We start from the raw sequence: 21,774 nt of genomic DNA, 5'->3' as shown, positions 1-21,774 counted from the left end.
CCAGAAATGTTACCTCTCGCAACTAAAATTCACACTTACTGAACTTGGCGTACAGTTTTTTCTCCCTCAGAATCTACAGAACCACTCAAAGATGTACATCATGTTCATCTTCAGTTCTCGAATACACCAAAATGTCATCAATAAAAACTACTATGAACCGATCCAGATAAGGCTAGAACACTCGGTTCATCAAATCTATAAAAGTCGCTAGTGTATTCGTCAATCCAAACGGCATCACTAGGAACTCGTAATGACCATAACCAGTCCTAAACACTATCTTATACACATCAGTCTCTTTAACCCTCAATTGATGGTACCCTGATCAGAGATCAATCTTAGAGAAAAATAAAGCTCCACGAAACTGATCGAATAGATCATCATTTCTCAGTAAGGGGTTCTTATTCTTAATAGTCAATTTATTCAATTGCCAGTAATCGATGCACATACGCATGGATCCATCATTCTTTTTCACAAACAAAATTGGTGCTCCCCACGAGACACATTAGGTCGGATGAACCCTCGATCTAATGATTCTTGAATCTGAGCCTTAAGCTCCACAAGCTCCTCTGGTGCCATTCTATAACAAGCGATAGACACTGAAGCTATACCAAGCAGGAGCTCAATCCCAAACTCAACTTCACAGTTTGGAGGTAACCCCGATAGCTCATTAAGAAAAACGTCTGAAAAGTCTTTAACTATTCTGATATCCCCAACAGAAGAAATCTCAGAATCTGAAACACCGATATAGGCTAGATACACCTCACAACCCTTACGAGCCAATTTCTCGGCCCTTAATACAGATATCACAGTTGAAAAATAGTTTCGATGCTCCCCAATTACAATTACCTCCTCATCTTTCGTAGTTCTCAATTCCATCTATTTAGTAGTACAGTCTAAGTTTGCTCGATGTTTCACTAGCAAATCCATTCCCAGAATTAAGTTGAATTCTCCGAAAGGAAGTTCCATTAAATCTGCCAAGAAGATCACTCCTTGAACCTCCAAAGGTATATCTCTAAACAATTTATTTACCCTAACTAACTGCCCTAGTAGACTCAACATAGTAACTTTACTCGTGGTGCTTTCAACCATTATACCCAATGTCTCAGACACAGTGCATGCTATATAGGAATGAGTAGATCCAACATCAATCAGTATAGTATAAGATACATTACGGATAAAAAATATGCCCGTGATAACATCTGGGGCATCTCTATCCTCCCGGTGAGGTACAGCATAAACCAGAGCTACCTGCCTCGCCTCAGTATGACCAGGACCTCTACCCGGTGCCCTCTGACCACGACCCAATCCATTGCCACCTCTAGCCTAACCACGACCTCTCGACGGTTGCTAACCACCCCTCGGCGGTTGTACATTACCCAAACCTGTAGCTTGCATCTTCTCTAGCCTCCATGGATAATCCCTAATACGGTGTTCCAATAATTTACATCTCAAACATGCCTTAATCCTTTTCCAACACTCGCCTTGATGACGTTTCCCATAATCTGCACAAGGTTGTGATCCCGTAGCAGCAACATGGGCTCCAACTCTGACTAGCCCATCAACTCTGGCCTTCTTCTTAGGCCTCAGAAATGAACTTGAGGGCTCTAAATCCCTCTTGTTCCTACCTCTGTCCTTCTCATGGTTTTTTCATTCTACGATTCACTTCTTCGGCGATTTTTGCCTTATGTACTAAAGCAGAAAAATCTCACTCCCTCTTTGGAGCTATCAAAACCCGTAGACTATCTCTGAGGCTGTCCTCGAAATAAACACAGTGCTTATATTCAGTTGCCATCATCCCATGCGCATAGCGGCTTAATCGTAAAAATTCAGCCTCATATTCAGCTACTGATCTATCCCCCTGAGTCAAATTCAGAAACTCTCTCTTCCAGGCGTCCACATAACTAGCGCCTATATATTTTCCTTGGAAAATAGTCTTGAAAAATTCCCAGGTCAACTGATCGGGCTGAGTTCCCTCCTTAACTTTAAGCCACCACTGATAGGCTTTATCTCGCAGCAATGACACTGCACCTTTTAGTTTATGCTCGGGGGTGCAGTCGAGATCGCCCATGATCCTCCTTGTGGCCTCAACCCAATATTCTACCACATTAGGGGCAACTCTAGTGAAACCCTTAAAAATCTCAGCCCCATTAGACCGGAGTTATTCTGTAATCGACCCACGGCTCACAGTACCAATATTGGGCCCAGCGACCTCTCTAAAATTCTTAACATGGCTTGAGAAAATGCGTCATCCCCAGCCACACTATCATGAGACCCAGTCTCAGTCACAGAGGAAGCCGGTGCCTCCCTAGCTTCAACATTAGGCATGTGACCAGATGACGAAGACCCAGGCCGAGCACCTCCACGGCCTCCGCCGCGACCTCTTGTACCCTTTCCACGAGTACCTTTAGTGCTTATTATCGATTTTTGTTTTATCTGTATTAAGAATTTTATGCATCAGTTTAAAGTTCTAGTGTTTATTAACGAATATTTTATGAAAAGTAGTATCAGTATTTAAGAGTTCGTTTTCGTAGATCACAGTCTTACTACAGTTTACCCTATATAGAGTATTTCAGTACAGTCTACTACCTACAGTAGTCTCAGTATTTCAATTTTAAACAAGCAATAGTTTTTAGAAGACTTACAGAATCGGCATTGGAGACTCGGTGTACCACACATTCAGTAAAAACATTTCAAAATACTTTTAAATCATTTAAAACAATTCTTCTTGAAATCTCAAGTTTTAAAAGAACCCCAAATTCACAGCCGAGTTTGGCAACATGGCTCTGATACTACTAAATGTAACACCCCAAACCTGGCCCAAACATTATGGTCGAATCTGGCAATGTCACATTGAAGTGTTTTTCGTAAAATATAATATCGTTGAAAAAAACCGTTCTATGTATAACCTCTTTATGATCTTAACGAAGATTTTAGAATGTCTCGTCCTCTATTAAGATTCAAGTCGTTTAACAAAATGTTAATCATATTAAATTGTTATTAATTTTTAAAACATTGTTTGTTGCGGAAGCTTTTAAAATATATTGTGTAAACGTGGTGTTTTGAAAAACATTTATCTTTTTGAAAACCTGACTCCTACTATTAGAAGATATAAATCAAAATAAATAAAATCCCAAATTAAAAATTAAAAATTTAAAGAGGCCTTCTTACATCAAAATACCCAAATTAAATTACTTATAAATTAAAGGTCGAATACAGAGGCATGTACGGTTGTGTGGCCTACTCCAAGTCCCTCGCAGCACCGATCCGTTTAAGATTAGGGATTACCTGCGTAGACAAACAGAAGGGTGAGTTTATGAAAAAATCAATGTGTAATCCCTTAATAAACAAACAGTCAGTCATACAGTAAGCAAATACAGTCTGGGTCTAAGCCCGTATCAGTAATAGTTCAGTTTCAGTTAGGGCCTTAGCCTATTACAGTATCAGTATCAGTGTGGACCTTAGCCCGCTTCAATGTCGGTAACAGTAAAGATATGCAATCAAAAATCCTACCCAACCAACCTCTATACTCTACTCCGTCTAGCCCTCCACTCTATGTGCAGATAAAATCAACCCACCAATCCCTACACTCCAAAATAGTACTGGTTGTGGGATTAAAAAGTATTTGCAGCAGAGTTGCTAGTATAATACACTTCCTCCAATCATAATAAACCCATCCCCATGCAATATTTCATAATATCATATATGTATGCAATATATATAAAATGTCATGTTCAATCAATCATACATCTCATAAGGACATAATAGTCATTTTAGCACATAAGGGCATAATTTCATTTTATCAATTTTGGGGGTCTAGGTATACTTACCGACCCAACAGTATGTCCACAGTCGTCTTGGGCAACCCGTGCAACCTTAATAGTCAAACAGTAAAAATGGGCCCAAAGCCCATAATACGGGCCCATGTGGCCACATAGCTTAGAAATGGCCTTGGCTGTGTGGATTACACAACCTGGCCCAACGTTCTCCACGCGTTATGTAGTTTACCATTATGGGGCCTACACGGCCCATTTCGACCCACCATGGCCCAATTTAGCCTCAGACCATGAGATCGCTTATGGCCGGCCTTAATGACTTTACGCCTACGTTTAGGCATTCAGATTACCACACAAGCGAGCGCACGCTCGTGTTTCGACTTTTACCGATTTACGATTATGGCAATGTTGTTACACAACTGATTGCGAAAGTTCGTGTACGCCCTAAATTTGGGCCTAGAAGGAATGGGCCTTGAGTCTGGGAATGCATAAAAGTTTAGGTGTGCGAAAAATATCACAAATTATGTGTAGCTTTAGTGGCTAAGTATTTGGGCATATTTGGGGGTGCTTGAGAAGCCTAGATTCAAGTCTGGGTGTTTGCAAAATTTTAATTTTTGGGATCTTAAGTGAACCTGAATGTTAGCTTATAGGACTTATAATAATTATTGTTTGTTTTTGGGATCTAGTGGCAAGGTGGCGCTACATGTGTGGCAAGGAGTTTGAGATTTGACGCATAGTGTGTGCATTTGTATATTTATATTGCTACTTTAGCTGGCGAGGTGTTGGAACTAGACTGGAACTCTGTTGTTGAATTGGTAATAAGAATTTGAATTGAATTTGAATGGGGAGTTGGAGTAAATCAAGGAAAAAATTCGGTGGAGGGATTGAAGGATTTTGAAATGGGAGTAGTTAAAGCCGATTAGGGGAGTTTGTTTAGGCAAATTCAGCTATAGGTCCATTATGGTGCATTTTTCGAAAATTTGGGGGTGTTGGACCCTAAAATAACCCGTATAGTAACACTTATAATGCAAGTTGGAGGAACCATCCCAATTTCTCGTGGGGCAGTCAAGGAAATCAAAGGCCACAACTTCCTCTGGGTTTTCAACAATCACCTTACCAGTAGGAAAAGAAGCCGAACCTTGAAGAGATGTTAACAAAATTCATCTCAATGTCAGAAACTCATTTCCAGAATACCGAGACAGCCCTTAAGAATCAACAAGCATCAATCCAAGGGCTCAAAACTCAGATAGGCCAACTCGCCAAACTGATTTCTAAACGACCACAAGGTAGTTTGCTGAGTAACACGGAATCTGACCCAAGAGAACAACTCAATGTGATTACCACTCATGACAAGGAAGGGTTAGTTGAGCCTGCACCAGAACCGAGGCAAGGCATTGTGGTAAGTCAAGATAAAGGTGAGGTAGTCCACAATAACCAGAAACCGGTAAGTAAAGAATACAAACCACGGGTGCCATACCCCAATACGACAAGGAAATATCGTACAGATGAACAATTCGGTAAATTCCTTAAATTATTAAAAAAGTTAGATATTAATTTACCGTTTATTGAAGCTCTTTCGCAGATGCCAAACGCAGTTAATTCTTAAATGAGCTTTTAACAAATAAACGAAAGTTGGATGAGGCATCGCATGTGGAGTTGAATGCAGTTTTCTCAGCCATTCTACAGAATAAGCTACCCAACAAATTGAAAGATCCAAAGAGTTTTACGTTTCCTTGTTTAATTGGTAGTTTAGATGTTTATAATGCATTGGCTGACTTAGGGGCAAGCATTAATGTTATGCCTTATAAAATGTTTAAACAGCAAGGTCTTGGGAAACCCAAACAAACTAGGATGAGCATTCAATTGGCTGATAAAACCATTAGATTTCCTAGGGGTATCATTGAAGATGTTCTTATTAAGATTGATAAATTTATATACCCAGTAGACTTTGTTGTTCTAGACATGGAAGAGGATAGTAACGCACCTTTGATTTTAGGACGACCCTTTTTAGCGAATGCTAGAACCATTATTGATGTTGGTACAAGTGAACTCACACTTCATGTGGGAGACGAAACAATCACCCCTCAAGCTCGTGATATGAGTAACACATCAAAAATCAAGGGCGATTGCATAAATCATACTACTGGTACTGATCATGTGGTGAAACCCTCTGTGCAGAAAACAGTTTTGAAGAGCGCATATAAGTCGTGTTCAAACAACAAAAATGGACCTATCTATGAAGAACGAAGGCTACAAATCGAGGAACTAGATGAATGGTAGACACATATACTGAGGACACATGATAAACCAAAACCACACCATAACGAGCTCACTGAAGCACCAAATCAACTTAAGGTTGGAGACAAAGTACTACTAGATGGAGCAGACCCTCACATTGCCACTTCTGAACCTAACGGAGTAGTCCATCTTATGGTACTCAATATTTTCCCATATGGTACAGTCGAGGTAATTCATCCTAAATTCGACACTTTTAAGGTAAACAGTACTCGTCTTAAACCTTATTTTGATAAAATTGATAGCAGGGATGAGGAGTGTAAACTCCTTACACCACCATGACCATGCACCAGAAAGGTAAGTCGAACTTAGACTATAAATAACCGCTTCTCGGGAGGCAACCCGAGCACTAACAGTAATGATTTATTTAGATTCTAGTTTTTCACATCTAACCTACTAACTAAGTCTTGAAACACAGGGTTTTCCCATCCACACGGCTAGGCACACAGGCGTGCCTTAGGCCGTGCTCACACCACAGGAGGAGACAAGGCCGTACGATACGGCCGTACGACATGGCCGTGGGCGAAACTGCCAAAGTAACATGGGCATGAGACACGCTCGTGTCTTGAAACCGTAGTTGAACACGGACGTGCGACACACCTGTGCCATTCACCCGTGGTTGACACTATCCAACTAACACGGGAGTGGAAGAAGCGAACAAAGCAAGACATAGCAGTGCAACACGACCGTGTGCACCCACACGCCTAAGTAACATGGGTGTGGGGCGAATGTCAAATGCGCTTAAATTTAAAAATCGTGAAACACACGGGCAAAAATCAGGGCACACAGACGTGCCCCACATCGTGTTCCCTAAAATCTATATAAACCCTTCACTATTCATCATCCCCTCCCCAAAACTCCCTAACCCTAGCCGCTGTAACTCCACACGCCCTACCTGCCACGCCCGTACGCCGCCTATAACACTATTTTTGACGACCCAAGCTTCTCCTTTTTGCGTTTGTTTACTCTTTTCTCTCTATTTTCTTTAAATATTTTGCCTATTTCATGTTTTCTCTAGTCCATTTGACTATTTTAAGTGAATAGTCATAGTAGAATAAAACTAATACTCATGCTTGTCATTAAAGAATATTGCCATTTTTTATTCACATTTATCCATTTTTCTCGTTTCCATGGATTTTATGCTTACCCACATGCACTCATGCATTAGATATTTCTCGTAGCATTATCCTCATAGTCCTATTTTAATAATTTGATGTATTTGCTTTAGTTGTTCTAGTTTTGTTTACTTCATCTAGTACGTGAGTCACATGAATTATTCCTATTTAGTTTTGTTTTTCCATGCTATTTTTGGGGCGTATTGGTTGAACTTCGACTTTTCAATACAGGTATACATGTCATTCTCATATGGTAAGAAGACCGCTATCCCTGCCTCGAAGAAGAGGAAAGGACCAGCGTCATCCTCGGGTCCTACCGCTGAGATCCGTCACCCTTTCCTCGAGTTCCCCTTGGGACCCCAAGAGGAATTATATCAGATATTACGGGCCCGACCCCTAGGTGTGGGCTGCTGCATTCCCTAAAAAGTTCCTGATTCTATCACAATTATAAAGAGCTCCAAAGCTCATCATCACATAAGAACCAAAAACTCCACTGGGAAAGGTTCTCCACGACTGCAATGTCCTGCTCGACCACGACCATAGCTACCACCAGATATAATATTCTTTTGGTGCAGGACTTATGGACTAATGAACCTCTACCACCACCGGAGTATCCTCCTCCACTCTTATCATTGCCTTGGCCGATTATTCTCCATACCCCCAATTCAAGGAATTCATTCATCATTCAGGAAGTTTCACTTCTCTCCTTATCTTATGATCATTTATATATCTTTCAATATATCTATCTTTGTACATTGAGGGCAATGTACATCTTAAGTGTGGGGGATCTTTTATATCATCATTAGAAATCCCTGAATTTTGCCTTAGTCTCATGTGAATTACTCATATCACTATTAGAATGAATTTTAATTAATTTATGATTTTTATTGATATGTCTTGAATTAAAACATAGGAAATTATGCATTGATTGTTTAAACTTTAAGACATTAGGGAATCAAGCATGATAAGTTGATTTTTGAAGAATTAAAAACTTTTCAGTTGTTTCCCTAAGTTTAGGTATTATCTTGAGTTGAAATTCCCAAGTTTAAAATCAAAAAGCCATAATTTTTGTGAGATCTTGAGCCTTTAGAGCATATTTCATTTCTTTCATGCTCACTTTTATTATGAGTGCGTCAGTATTGATTTGTTATTCTAGAACTTACTTGATTATACATGTCAAGACCATGCCATTTGTGTTGATATGTCAAGATGATAAAGGCATTTAGGTTTAACCCACTCACTCCACAAAAGCTACCTTCATAATTAACCCTTAGTGAACCCATTTGAGCCTAACAAGCCATTAATTGATTTGCCCTCAATATTAACCCATAACTCATGATTGCTGAAATCCCCTAATTTGATCCCTATTTTTATCGAGATTTGATTTGGACTAATTGCTTAGCTATGTGTTATTCTTCGTTGCAACAATTAAGTTCCATGTATTTGACTTGTTCTTAAAAAAAACAATACTTACATACATATTAGTAGTAATTCGCCATTTTTTAAGCTTAAGTGTTAACTCCATATTCTAAAAAGAAGCTCACTTGTATTCAACTGATGACTAGTTATTTTTCTAGCTAGGTAATTTTTCAATTCAATCTCGATTCTAACCTTTTCCTTCAGCTTGTGACCACACCCCCGAACCAAAGCCACGTTACAACCCTCTAAAAGACCTTTTTGATTGATGTATCAGCTCAATATGTAGTGGTGGAGATTTGATTTTCAAGCAAGCCTATGGTAATAACATTTCATATTGACTAATGAGTGCTTTAATTGATGTCCTTAAACACCTTGAGTGATTTGAGTGAATCTTTAGTGAGGATGTTAAACTTTGCGATATTTTGATCAAAGGTAATCACTTAGATGAGGGGAGACACATATGTTTTCGTGATAAAATGCTCAACTTGGAATGTTTGAAACTTTGATGTACTTTTAGTTGGATTTTCAATGTATGAATACTTATGGAATATTTTCAGATATTATTGATAGGGATTATAAATTTAGAAGAATTTATTTTGATTGTGAGTTGAGGATTTTGCTTGAGGACAAGCAAACGCTTAAGTGTGGGGGTACTTGATAAACCGTGATTTATACATATTTTTATCCCATGCTTAGCACATTTACGAATGATTTCTCCTTAGATTTGGTGAATTTGATGCTCCTAATCTTTTAATTTCATGTTTTATACTTAGGTGAGCATAGGAGAGTAAAAAGAGCGAGAAATGGGTCAAAAACGGAGAAAATGGACCCACATGGGAAATCAACACAGCCTAGACACCCTCACACGGGCATGTCACACGGCTATTCCCATTTGGAAAGATCGAAGCACAACTTACACAGGTAGACTACACGGCCGTGCCTATTTAACAACCTTGACCACGGGCTGAAGTAATCACACACGGGCATGTCCCTTCCGAGCCCAAGTTTAGTCCTATTCAGAAAAGGCCAATTTTTAGGGCTCTTAGGCATTCAAAATCTTATTTAAACACCTGAGGAGGCACTTAGAAGGGGGACGCAGAGTAGGAAGCAAGGAATTACTCAAGGAAAGCCGATTCATCATCAAGACTGAAGAACTCCTTTCATGTTCCTTCAAGAGTTTTGGGTTTTCTTATGTTTTGTTATCTTTATGCTTTTGAGATGTTTTCTTTCATAAGTATGAACTAAACCCCCTAAATGCCTAAGGGGAATGAAACCTAAGACAGATCTTGTTATTATTATCTGAATTGTATGATAAATATTTGACTTGTTCTTAATTATGTGTTCTTAATTCTTGTTTTAATATTCTAGGATATTGATTCAAGTTAATGCTCTTATTCAGAGGAGGAATAGACCTTGTCTAAGAGTAAAATTGTCGTAATTAAGCGGATTTGATTGAGCGCCTAGAGATAGGGTGACAAGATTTTGTCAGATTAGGGTAAAACCTAATAAGGGAATCAATAGATCGAGTTAATGCAAATTCTAGGGTGTTAATTAGAAAGAGATTTCAATTATTCAACCTAGGGTTAGATGTTATTAGTCTCGAGAGAGATAATAGGGATTTCTACGGATCAAGTCAAATGAATAAATTGTCAAATTCAGAGTCAAATAACAAGTGAAGTCTCGGTGGATTTTTCCTTAGGTATTGTCTTAATCAATCAAATTTTCCCAAAAGTATTTTCCCAAATTTTCTTTCTGTGCATTCTTAGTTTAGTAATTAGTTTAGATAACCAAACCTCTTAATTTTTAGGCTAGATAATAAAAAGGAAGTAAATACTAGTACTCGTGGTTCCTTTGGGTTCTACAATCCGGTCTTGCTAAACTATACTACTGTTCGATAGGTACACTTGCCTTAATCGTGATAATAAGTTAGTCTCAAGAACGATTCATTCATAAATCTTTAAAACCTATCGCGAATATCATGTACAACTTAGTATTTCAATTAATCAAACAATAGTTTCTGAAGACTTACAGAATTGCCGCTGGAGACTCGGTGTACCACACATTCAGTAAAACTTTTCAAAATACTTCAAACCATTTTGAAATAATTCTTTTTGAAATTTAAGTTTTATAAGAAACCCAAATCTACAATCGAGTTTTGCAACCTGGCTCTGATACCACAAAATGTAACACCCAAAACTCAGCCTGGAAGTTATGCCCGAATTTGGCGATGTCACATTAAAGTATTTTTCGAAAAATGTGCTTTCATTGAAAAACCCATTCTTTATTTAACCTCTTTGTGTGACTTAAGATTTATTTAAATACGTTTGTTCAAAAAGTTAATCATATTAAGTTGTTATTAAACTTAAAATATTATTTCTTACGGAAGCTTTTAAAACATGTTGTGTAAACGCGGTGTTTTGAAAAACATTTATCTTTCTGAAATCACGTGTCCTACTGCTAGCAGATATAAATCAAAATAAATAGAACCCCAAATTAGAGATTAAAAATTTAAAGAGGCCTTATTACATTAAAAATACCCAAAATAAAACTAATTATTTTAAATCCAACAAGAAAGTCCATGAGGTTGTGTGGCCACCCTTGAGTCCCTTGCAGCACCGATCCTCCTAAGCCTAGGGATTATCTGTACATATAAACAGATGGGTGAGTTATGAAAACTCAGTGTGTAATCCCATATTAAATAATCAAACAATGCATATACAGCCTAGGCCTAAGCCCATTTCAGTGACAGTACAGTACAGATATGCAAACAACAGATCCTACCTAACCAGCCTCTACACTCCATCTTCGTCTAACCCTATACTCTATGTGGGCATAAAATCAACCCATCCATCCCTAAACTCCAAGTAGTACCGGTTGTGGCACTTAAAAGTATTTGCAGTAGAGCTGCCAGTAAAGTACACTTCCTCCAATCATAACAAACCCATCCCCATGCATCATGTCATAATATCATACTTGTGATCAATATATATATATATATATATATATAAGATGGGATACTCAAACCTCGTCATACGTCTCATAAGGGCATATCAGTCATTTTACCATGTAGGGGTATTTCGCTCATTTTATTAATTAAGGGGTCTAGATGCACTTACCGACCCAACAATAGGTCCACAGTCATCTCGGGTGACCCGTGCAACCTCAATAGTCAAATAGTAAAAATGGGCCCACGGCCTAGATTATGGGCCTATGTGGGCCCACGTGCCTGTGTGGCCCACATAGCCTAGAAATGGCCTTGGCTATGTTGATTACATAGCCTGGTCCACTATTCTCCATACCTCTATGTGACAAACCCGTGTGGAAACCACACGCCCGTAGGGCGCACACGGTCCATTTCGGCCTAACACGGCCCAAAACAGCCTAAGCCCATGAAATCGCTCATGGTGGCCTCTACTATCAAATGCCCATGTTTATGCATTTAGATTACCACACGAGCGAGCGCACACCCGTGTAGCATCGACGGTCACTTTTTCGGCTTTTAGCAATTTACGATTAGGGCAATGTTTTTAAACACCTTGATACGAAAGTGTACAAATAGACCACTAGCGCTCCAACCCTAGATCCAAACACAATACACCATTAGTCCCTTTAAAAACAGGATTAAACAATCCTTTTCTATAAAACTTATTAAAATAGCTCCTTATCACTTGCCTTGGTTGATCGACTGAGGATCACTCCCTTAATCCGCTGCAAAAGACGGTTCAAACCCTTTTAGAAGCATCCTACAATCCAACCAAGACTTAACAATCTAAACCATATATTGATCATACCAAAAGATTGTACTAACTGCATAACACTTACCGAAAGTGCCACACTGAGAAAAAGAAAGGAAGCAATCGGCCTATACCCCCAATGCATGCCGAAACACACGTCACTACAGAAGCAAAGAATAGCACCAACACGTCCCTAGCCATAAATGGTTGCAAAGGAAAATGTTAGAAGAGTATTACCACATAGAGAAAAAGGGAGAACGGAGTAAAACCCTGCACCCACGAATTGGTTAAAGTGCAATTGCAAAAATCGAAAACAAAATAAAGAGAGGGAGAGATGAGGTATTCGGTCAAAATGGCAAGATTACAAGAGAGGAAATCTGTGAACCCAAAAAGAATCGAATAAAAGGGAGGAAGGTGTGTTCGGAGTAACAAGAAGGTGAAGGAAAAGGAAAGAATTGAGAGAGGAATGAATAAGAAGTATTCGGCCAAGATTTAAGAGAGGAAAAGAATGAAGCAATCGGTTTTAAGGAAGAACAAACCCGAAAAAGACCAAATTGAGAACAACCCTAAATGATCTCTAGTAACAATCCGTCCCAAAAGAGAAATACGAAAGATGGAGAAGTACTAAAAACCAAAAGAAAAAATTTGGCTTCAGGGAGTTAAAGTACGCTACTAATCGATTTTGACAAAATGGGAGTCCCACATTCGGCACAACACTCCTAGTCTTTCCCAAAATCTTTTAATTCCCTCCTCAAATCATTCAAATTGATCACACCTCCCAAAATTCGGGTAGACAATCCCCACACCCCACAATTACTCCAATTTCCCACCAATATCAGAGTTCCACTGACATTCAACCACTTACACGGCACAGCAGCAAAATAAAACACTCCACTGCCCCCACTAGGATTCGAACCTCAGTCCTCTAGCATAGATAACACGCCTCTTACCCCCAAGACCAGCAGACCCTTTCTGTCATAAAATACCCACATTTATTTAAAAGCCTACTGACTAAAGACAAGAGTTTAACCAATTATAACAAAATTTTTGTATAAGCCAAGGCTAGAACCCAAGACTTCTCAGACACTCCAAAAACACTTAACCACTGAAGCAGACAAATTTTTTTCACAACAAACAAAAAAAAGTACTTAGATTTTGGGGCGTTACAAATGGACTGATAAATATCAGTAAAGTTTTGACTAGTTGAATACCCTGTTGACTGAAGTATTAGTTCTGGATCAACCTAAATTGGGTAAGGAACTTATGATTTACAATGATGCATCATTGAATGGGTTAGACTGTGTTTTGATGTAGTGAGGCAAAGTAATAGCTTAGTTTCCAGACAGTTAAAACCACATGAAAAGAATTACTCGATACATGAATTAGAATTTGTAACTATTGTATTTGCACTGAAAACTAGCTACATATCTGCTTGGTGAAAAACACCATATATTTATTGATCATAAAAGTTTAAATTATCTAATGTCGCAAAATGAATTGCTGAAAGATTATGATTTAGCAATTGACTTTTATCTAGGAAAAGCAAAGGTCGTTGTGGATACTTTAAACAGAAAGTCTCTGTTTGCCTTATGAGTATAAATATCTGATTATCATTGTCTGATAATGGTTCAATTTTAGCTGAGCTTAAGGCTAAATCAATGTTTCTACAATAGATCTGTGAAACTTACAAAAGTGATATTGAGTTGCATGTTAGACGAATACAAAGTAAGTCAACTTCTAATTTAGAATTTCAGAATGGATCTGGTAATTGTCTGTTATTCAGAGGCAGAGCTGTATGTTAAACGATTCAGAGCTTCTACAGAAAATTTTATACGAGTGCTCATAGTGGTATTATGTCTGTTCATTCGAGAAATAATAAAATACATAATGATTTTAAAAAAAAAGAAAGAAAGAAAGATGAATTAGTAGCTAGAATGAAATGTGGTATTTCTAAATTTGTATTTAAATGTTTGATATATCAACAAGTTAAAGATGATACTTTCAGGATGGTTACAGCTAGTGACGATACCGAAATGGAAATGGGATAAAGTTACTATAAATTTTATATCAGGATTACCTCTACCTATGAAAAAGAAAGATACTACTTGAATAATTGTCGATTGTTTGATGAAGCTTGTATATTTTATCCTGGTATGAATGGATTTCTATTACGTGATGTACCAGTTTCTATTATTTCTGATAGAGATCTACAGTTCATATTTTGACTCTAAAATAAGTTGCAAGAAGCTCTATATGGTCGTAGATGTAAAACTCCCATTGTATTAGATTGAGCTCAGTGAGAAAAGATACATGGAGTTAATCTGATTCATAAAATTGAAGAAAGGTTAAAGTGATCTGAGACAGTTTAAAAGCAGTATCTGGTTGTCAGAAATCTTATGTAGATCTAAAATGAAAAGAAATAGAGTTTGAAATTGATGATAAAATATTCTTGAAAGTTTCACTATGGAAGAAAGTTCTTCAATTTGGCCATAAAAGCAAATTAAGTCAATAGTTTATTGAGCCATATGATATCATTGAAAAGAATCAGATTTGTTATTCATGTATATATGCTAAAATAGTATTAATCAGATCTATCACATGATATTTCTCTGATAGATATTGAAATTTAGTTTGGCAGGGCTTACAGTGAGAGTCTGATTGAAATTTTGGCATGTGAATTGAAATAAATGAAAAAAATATAAAGGTAGCTCTAGTAAAAGTTTTCTGGTAATAACATGATATAGAAGACGCTACTTGGGAACCGAAGGAAACTATGAGAAACTAATATCTGAATCTCTTTACTGGTAAAATTTTCGGGGACAAAAATTCTTTAAGGGGGAGAGTTGTAACAGCCTATTTTCGATAAACTCAGAACAATGGCTTTGGGACCACAGATCTGAGTCTGAAAAAAAAAATTATTTTAACACTATTTCTTTTATCTATAGTATATAATAATTGTAACAGTCCGTTTTTAGTCAAATCGAAACAGCGGTTTTAGGATCACAAATCTGAAGTCAAAATATTTATTTTATTAATATTTTAATGTTTACAGCATGATTGAATGATTGTGTAAAAGTTTCGTTAAGAAATTTTATCGTTTGGTTAGCCAATTTGATAAAAAGGACTAAATCGCGTAAATTACAAAAGTGTTGTTCCAATAGCTAAAAGTGTCTATTAGCTATGGTTTATTAAATTTAAGGTCCTTATATTGTAATTAGAATAATATTAGTATGATTGGACTTATATGGACACATTATTAAGTGTTTAAATGGTTTATTAGTAAGATTTTGAATGATGCCATTGACGAATACATGAGTATTTTGATGTTTGATGATAGATTATAATATTTGATGTTAGATAAACAAGTTTTGTTAAGTGATTTTTGGTGAAACTGAAAATTAGGGGCTAAATTGAGAAATGTTGAAAATGTGTGGTTGAAATGTGAAATAAATGAAAATTATGAATTGCTAAGGGCATTATGGTAATTCAGCTAGCATGGGTTTATTGTGAATTTATGTAATAAAGACTAAATTTTAAAAATGTGAAAGCTAAGGGGCAGATGTGTAAAATAGCCCTAATATGTATTTTGGATTGAATTGAATAAAAAGAAGAATAAATAAGTTGATTTTGATTACTTATAGATCAAGAAAAGAGGAATTCAGACATAGATCGGGGAAAAAGCAAAGTAATTAAATAGTCAGTCCGTTCTGTTATTTCAGTACACGAGGTAAGTTTGTATAATTGAACTTAAATGTGTATCTATTCATTTGATGGAAGAAATTGAGATAGTATTTATTATAATAGATAAATGTGGAGATATTAAATTTAATGTACGGCTAAAGTAAACGAGATGTTGAATAAGACCGTAGCTGGGCTATGACAAATCGGATAATAAGACCATAACTGGGTTATGGCATGTGAACGTAAGACCACAGCAGGGCCTTGGCAATGTATGTGTAAGACCATAATTGTACTATGGCATCGGAAAATTGAAGTATTTGTATCGTAAGCATTTATAAGCTCAAAGTGATTTTGCAAGAGAGAGTTGGTGATAAATAGATAAGTATCGGTACAGGTATGTACTAAAAACTATACATGTAACGAGATAGAAGAAGTTGAGGATTCATGAGTTACAATATGGTTAAACTTTATGTTAGCTCATTGATTGATGTTTTAAATATTAATTATGTTATCCATTTTGAAATATTAGTGAATGTTAGTGAATGTTGTGATTATTTCATATTTACATACGAACTTACTAAGTTTTATAGCTTACTCGTTTAATTTTCGATGTTTTATAGTTTTACGAAGCTAGCTCAGATCCGTGGATCGTCAGAAACTTCATCGCACTGTCAGACATCTATTTTGGTACTTTCGAAGTGTGTAGATATGGTATATGGCATGTATAGGCCTGTGTCATTTTGGTATGCTTGATGGATATGTATTTTGGCCATTTGAGTTGGCATAAGATGATGAACTTGATGATGTTTATATATGTGCAAATGGTTCTAATTTGAGTTTGGTAGTTGACCTATAATGAGTACTAGAAGTTGAATAACTAATGCATGTTTGGAATGGTTTAGTTAATTGAATGGTATTTGTGAATTAGGTATGAAATTATATGGCAAATTTTGGTATATTTGTGATTTGTATTAATGGTAAAGAATTGGTATGATTTAAACTTTTGTTGATGACTTTTGGCTGCTTATTTGTGTCTTGAAATGGAACTATTTGAATTTGGTTAGGTATGTGCAAAATGGGTGGCAAGATGGCTTGGTAAATAGCCTATCTTTGTCCACACGGATGTGTGTCTCAGTCGTGTGTGACAAACGGTCATGTTACACAACCGTGTGTCCCCTGGTATTGAATTTGAAAACAAGTCAGTATGCTCCACACGGCCTCACACACGGGCGTGTGACTTGGCCGTGTGGCATAAGTCAGTATACCCTACAGAATTGGAATGGCCTAGTAAATTTTAAGGCACACGGGCTAGCCACACGGACGTGTGTGTTGGCCGTGTGACCCAAGTCAGAGAGTTACACGGGGTCAGACACGGACTGGGACACAGCCATGTGCTCCCATTTCGAACGTCCACACGGCCTGTGACACAGGCGTGTCTGGTGGCTGTGTGAGACACACGGCCTGGCCAAACTGGTGTGTGTCCCTTGTTTTATGAATTTTTTTCAAAGTTTCGTGAAAATTTCATAAGTTATTGGTTTAGACCCGAACCACTCCCAAAGCATGGTTAGGGCCTCACATGCTCGTATAATAGATAAATAGACTGAATTTAAATGATGATTGTATGAAATGATGGAATGTATGAGCAAAGAATGTTTATATGTTTTGTAAGTCCTGTAATGCTCCGTAACCCTATTCCAGTTTCAATATGGGTGAGGGGTGTTACAATAATATTGTGTGAAAATTTTGTAAAGAAATTTTATCGATTACATGTTTAATTTGATAAAGGACCAAATTGCACAAACTGAAAAACTTGAGTTATAATAGCTAAAGGGATAAAATAGCTATAGAAATTTAAAATGGAGGTCCTTATATGGTAATTAGACCATTAAAATTGCTAAGTTGTTAAGGATAATGATTCATTCATGGAAAATAAAATAAAGAAAATGATGAAATTTTAAAGATGAAAAATAAAAGGTGATAAATTAATTAAATAACAAAATATCATCATTTTATGTCATCTTCTTTCCCAAAATACATGGAAAACCTAGGAAAGAGAAAGTAAGCTTTATTCGCTTAATTAGGTAAGTAATCTTGTCTCGTTTTTAGTAATTTTTATATTTTCCAGATCGGGATAACTAAATCTATCTATTTTGGGGGTTAATTTGTAAAATTATCAAAGTATGGAAATTTTTCCATGGATGAATATGCTGAAATTTTGAAATTAATGGTAGAATATGAAAGGTTGTTGATAGATAAACAACTTTTACAAAGTGAATTTTGATAATAACATGATTTAGGGACTAAATTGAAAAGTTGCAAAATTCATGGAAAAATTCTGAATTTTATATGCTTGAATTAAATATGGTGTATGTGTATTGTATAAATAATATATGTATATATGACATTGGAAACATATATATACATTGGAAACATATCCGACAAAGCCTAGTAAACGATAATGCCTGCAATAAATGATATTGCCAGATAAATGATAAATGATAAAAATGTTACTTTTATGCTTGAAATGAATGTGGAATGTGTTTATTTGAATTATATGAATATTATAAATGTAAGAAATAATAACATGTCTGATAATGCTTGAAAATGTAAAATCCCATTTGAATAATTGAAAGTCGATGGATATGTGATTTCCCGTAATGAGTATAGTCCAGCATATGTTATGACGAGATTTAGCTCGAATGAGCAATCCTGACAAAATCCCTCTCGAGCATTCTGTTATATAGTTCCTGGTAGCATCCTGATCAGTAATGATTCTACATGTGTTACACACTACCGCAACTCTATGTGAGCTTCCTGTTATACGATCGGTTATGATCTGGCATATCTTGCAGACACAAACGCAGCTCTTTGTGAGCGTCCTGACATGGCTCACTTGAACTCACTGAGATATGGCTATCCAATGCTCCTGTTACATGACTCTTCGTGGGTAATCCTGTAGGCTCCTCGTGAGTTTCCTGATTAAAAGTTCTTTGTGAACTCCCTGATTGTGGCTCTTATGAGCACTTCTGATTTAACCTGGATAAGCTTCCTGTTACATGGCTCATCTGAGCATCCTAATATGTGGCTCGAGAGTGTGCTCTCTGGTTATGTGCCCTAACGGCTACCCCTGAATATGAGTTGATGAATCCTGATTTGTACACCTCAAGTGTACTACCTAAGTATCCATTGATATTTTAGATAAATTCAGCGGCAGAAAAATTCTGATATGAGAAGCTATGTATAACAAATGAGTTATCACACGTATCTGCCTGAAATACATGAAAATAATGACACATGATATATGGAAATATGAGATTATAATATATGTACATGGAATTTACTTGATGAATACGTTCATCCATGATTATTTATTTGTAAACTTTGAATGTACTAAGCGTGTAACATTTATATTTCGAATGATTTAATGGGTAAAGTTTCGACATGAAATAATTTGAGCTCGAGATAAATCATTACGAATATGTACTTATAATACAAATATATGATTTATACATGTTATATGAATACATGATATGGAAAGTATATGTACTTTGATTGTACTTGTAATACACTGAGTGTACTACGTGTGTGACATTTGTATTTCGGGTGTGTGGCAGGCTGTGTGGCACAACTAAAGAGTTACATGGGGTTGGACATGGCCTATAGCACGAGCGTGTCCTATGGTTTAATCTCTAAAATTTTGAAATTTTACGAAAAATCTCTAAACACCCGGTTTAATCCCGACCTGACCCTAATGCATGATTTGGGCCTCTAGGGCTCATATATGGGACTATATGATTAAATTTGATTGAAATCGGATTTGAATATTAAATGCTTCTAGAATGTTTGTTATTTGACTCGTAAACTCTGGTAACACTCTTTAACCCTGCTCCGGCGATGGATTCGGGTTAGGGGTGTTACATGCTGCTCGCGCAAGGATTCGCACATTGCCCCTACCTCCATCGCGCTAAGCCATGCCTAGTGCACTGCTGCTCCTTAGCGTGCCACTGCCACCTTGCTACTCACTCTTGCCTATCGCACCACACCATCAAGACACCCTACAACCATCCCTAAACCAACCTCTTTTGCTTTATATTTATTTTCTTTGAGTTCTTAACTTCTATAAAAAAAGTGGTAAGACAAATTTTTCTCCTAAATTTTAGTTTTATTTAATTTTTTAATTTTTCAAATTATTGAATTTTTAATATTTTATACTAATTAATTTTTTTTAAAAATATTTGTTCTATCTTATGATCAGTTTAATCATGCCCCGCTAAAGAACTCGTGCCTTTACTCAAATTGACGAATCACAAAACAAATTCCACTGTGAATAAGCCAAAGTGAGATACGAAAGCATTTTTAAGAATCAACAGATGCACCCCAAAAAAAGGCTTTACGCTGAAAGAAAGCAACTATATTGATTTCATGGTACGCATTCTACAAAGGGAGTTAATTTGTGAGAAAATAGCTAGTGCAGATGAGGAGTTAGTTCGTGAATTTTAAGCAAATTTGACCTTAAGCGAATTGACGAAAGTTTCTGTTCACGGAATCAAGGTACCAATAACCTTAAACGCTATTAATGAATTCTTTGAATTACCTGATTCTGAAAACGACGAATACTCTTCCTTGATGAGCAATATTGAGTCTGAAAGTCCACAAGAAATTCTCAAGGAACTTATAGTTCCAGGTTCTAAGTGGACTGTGCCAAAGTAAGGAATTCACAGTTGTTGGAAAGAATATTTAACACCACTAGTGAATGTATGGTTCTATTTCATTCGATTCAGCCTTATGCCTATTTCACATGGGACTACAATTTCATTAGAGTGAAGGTCTTATTATACTTGATTTTAACTAGAAAGACCATTGATGTGGGAAAAATCATCCTGAGAGAAATGCGAAATTATGCAGCTAAACGTTCTGGCCCAGGTTACTTTCCTTTTGTGATAACAATTTTGTGCTTGAAAGCTAAAATTCTTGCAAGCGTAAAGAAGATAGGTTATAGCCATGGCACAATTACAGATTGGGGCCTTTTCTGAATAGCCGGAGACTTTATTCTGTAGCAATGAGTTGAAGAAAGTGAAGATCCCGAAAAAGAAGAAGAAGAAGACGAAGATCCCATAGAGATCGAACCAATGCGGCCAGCTTAAATCCCTGATAAGGCAGAACCAATGGAACCAGTAACTGAACCTGATGTCACAACGTCAATGTTTAGGACTCAATCACCTCGCCTAGATCTTCAAGATGAACTGTCAAAGTTGACGGACATAATGCAACATATACGGTGGCAGCAACAAGCTTACTAGAGATATTCAAAAATACAGGATGACTCAATGAGAAGCGCTCTTAGGAAAATATACAATGACCCATTTATTTTTGTACCTGAATTTCCAAATTTCATATTTGAACCATGGAGTCCACTATAGAAAAGAGAGCGAAACGATTCATGCAAAAACAAAGACGATAGAGCAAAAGATGAGTCATACTCTGTAACGCCCCAAAATTCTTATTTCTGCTTTTGTGAAAATGTGACACATCTGTGTATCAGCTTCAGTGGTTAAGTGTTCTGGAAGTGTTTGAGAGGTCCCAAGTTCAAGCCTTGCCTTTAGAAAATTTTGATATTTTTCTGATTTAAGCCTTACGTTTGGAGAGTGGGCTTATATCAAATTATTTGTAAAACCATATTAAAATGAGCGTACTGGTTCGAGTGGTAAGGGAATCTGTGTGTGGTGTGGAGGTCCTGTGTTCAAATCCTTGTGTAAG

General features: G+C 36.9%; 1 protein-coding gene across 1 annotated transcript; it reads right to left on the bottom strand.

Annotated features, from left to right (window-relative positions):
• Positions 1 to 876: 876 nt before the first annotated feature.
• LOC128283908 (uncharacterized) lies at positions 877 to 21,133 on the bottom strand. The gene is made up of 6 exons (XM_053021323.1): positions 21,032 to 21,133; positions 20,612 to 20,659; positions 2,210 to 2,433; positions 1,733 to 2,117; positions 1,372 to 1,632; positions 877 to 1,290 (listed from the first exon to the last, which is right to left on the bottom strand). Exons 1-6 carry the CDS (start codon positions 21,131 to 21,133, stop codon positions 877 to 879), a joined length of 1,434 nt encoding a protein of 477 aa, XP_052877283.1.
• Between the last annotated feature and the right edge of the window lie 641 nt (positions 21,134 to 21,774).

This window comes from Gossypium arboreum, chromosome 11 (assembly GCF_025698485.1).
Source record: "Gossypium arboreum isolate Shixiya-1 chromosome 11, ASM2569848v2, whole genome shotgun sequence".
In the NCBI taxonomy this organism is placed as follows: domain Eukaryota; kingdom Viridiplantae; phylum Streptophyta; class Magnoliopsida; order Malvales; family Malvaceae; genus Gossypium; species Gossypium arboreum.
This window is presented reverse-complemented; position numbering and strand designations above follow the sequence as displayed.

What these genes read in the sequence shown, in the direction of transcription:
- LOC128283908 (XM_053021323.1), bottom strand. Translation starts at nt 21,133, where the DNA reads ATGGGATCTTCGTCTTCTTCTTCTTCTTTTTCGGGATCTTCACTTTCT. An exon ending in TTCAGAAAAGGCCCCAATCT is followed by an intron (nt 20,660 to 21,031) that starts GTAATTGTGCCA and finishes GTGGACTTTCAG; the next exon opens with ACTCAATATTGCTCATCAAG. An exon ending in TTCGTCGTTTTCAGAATCAG is followed by an intron (nt 2,434 to 20,611) that starts GTAATTCAAAGA and finishes TTCTTAATACAG; the next exon opens with ATAAAACAAAAATCGATAAT.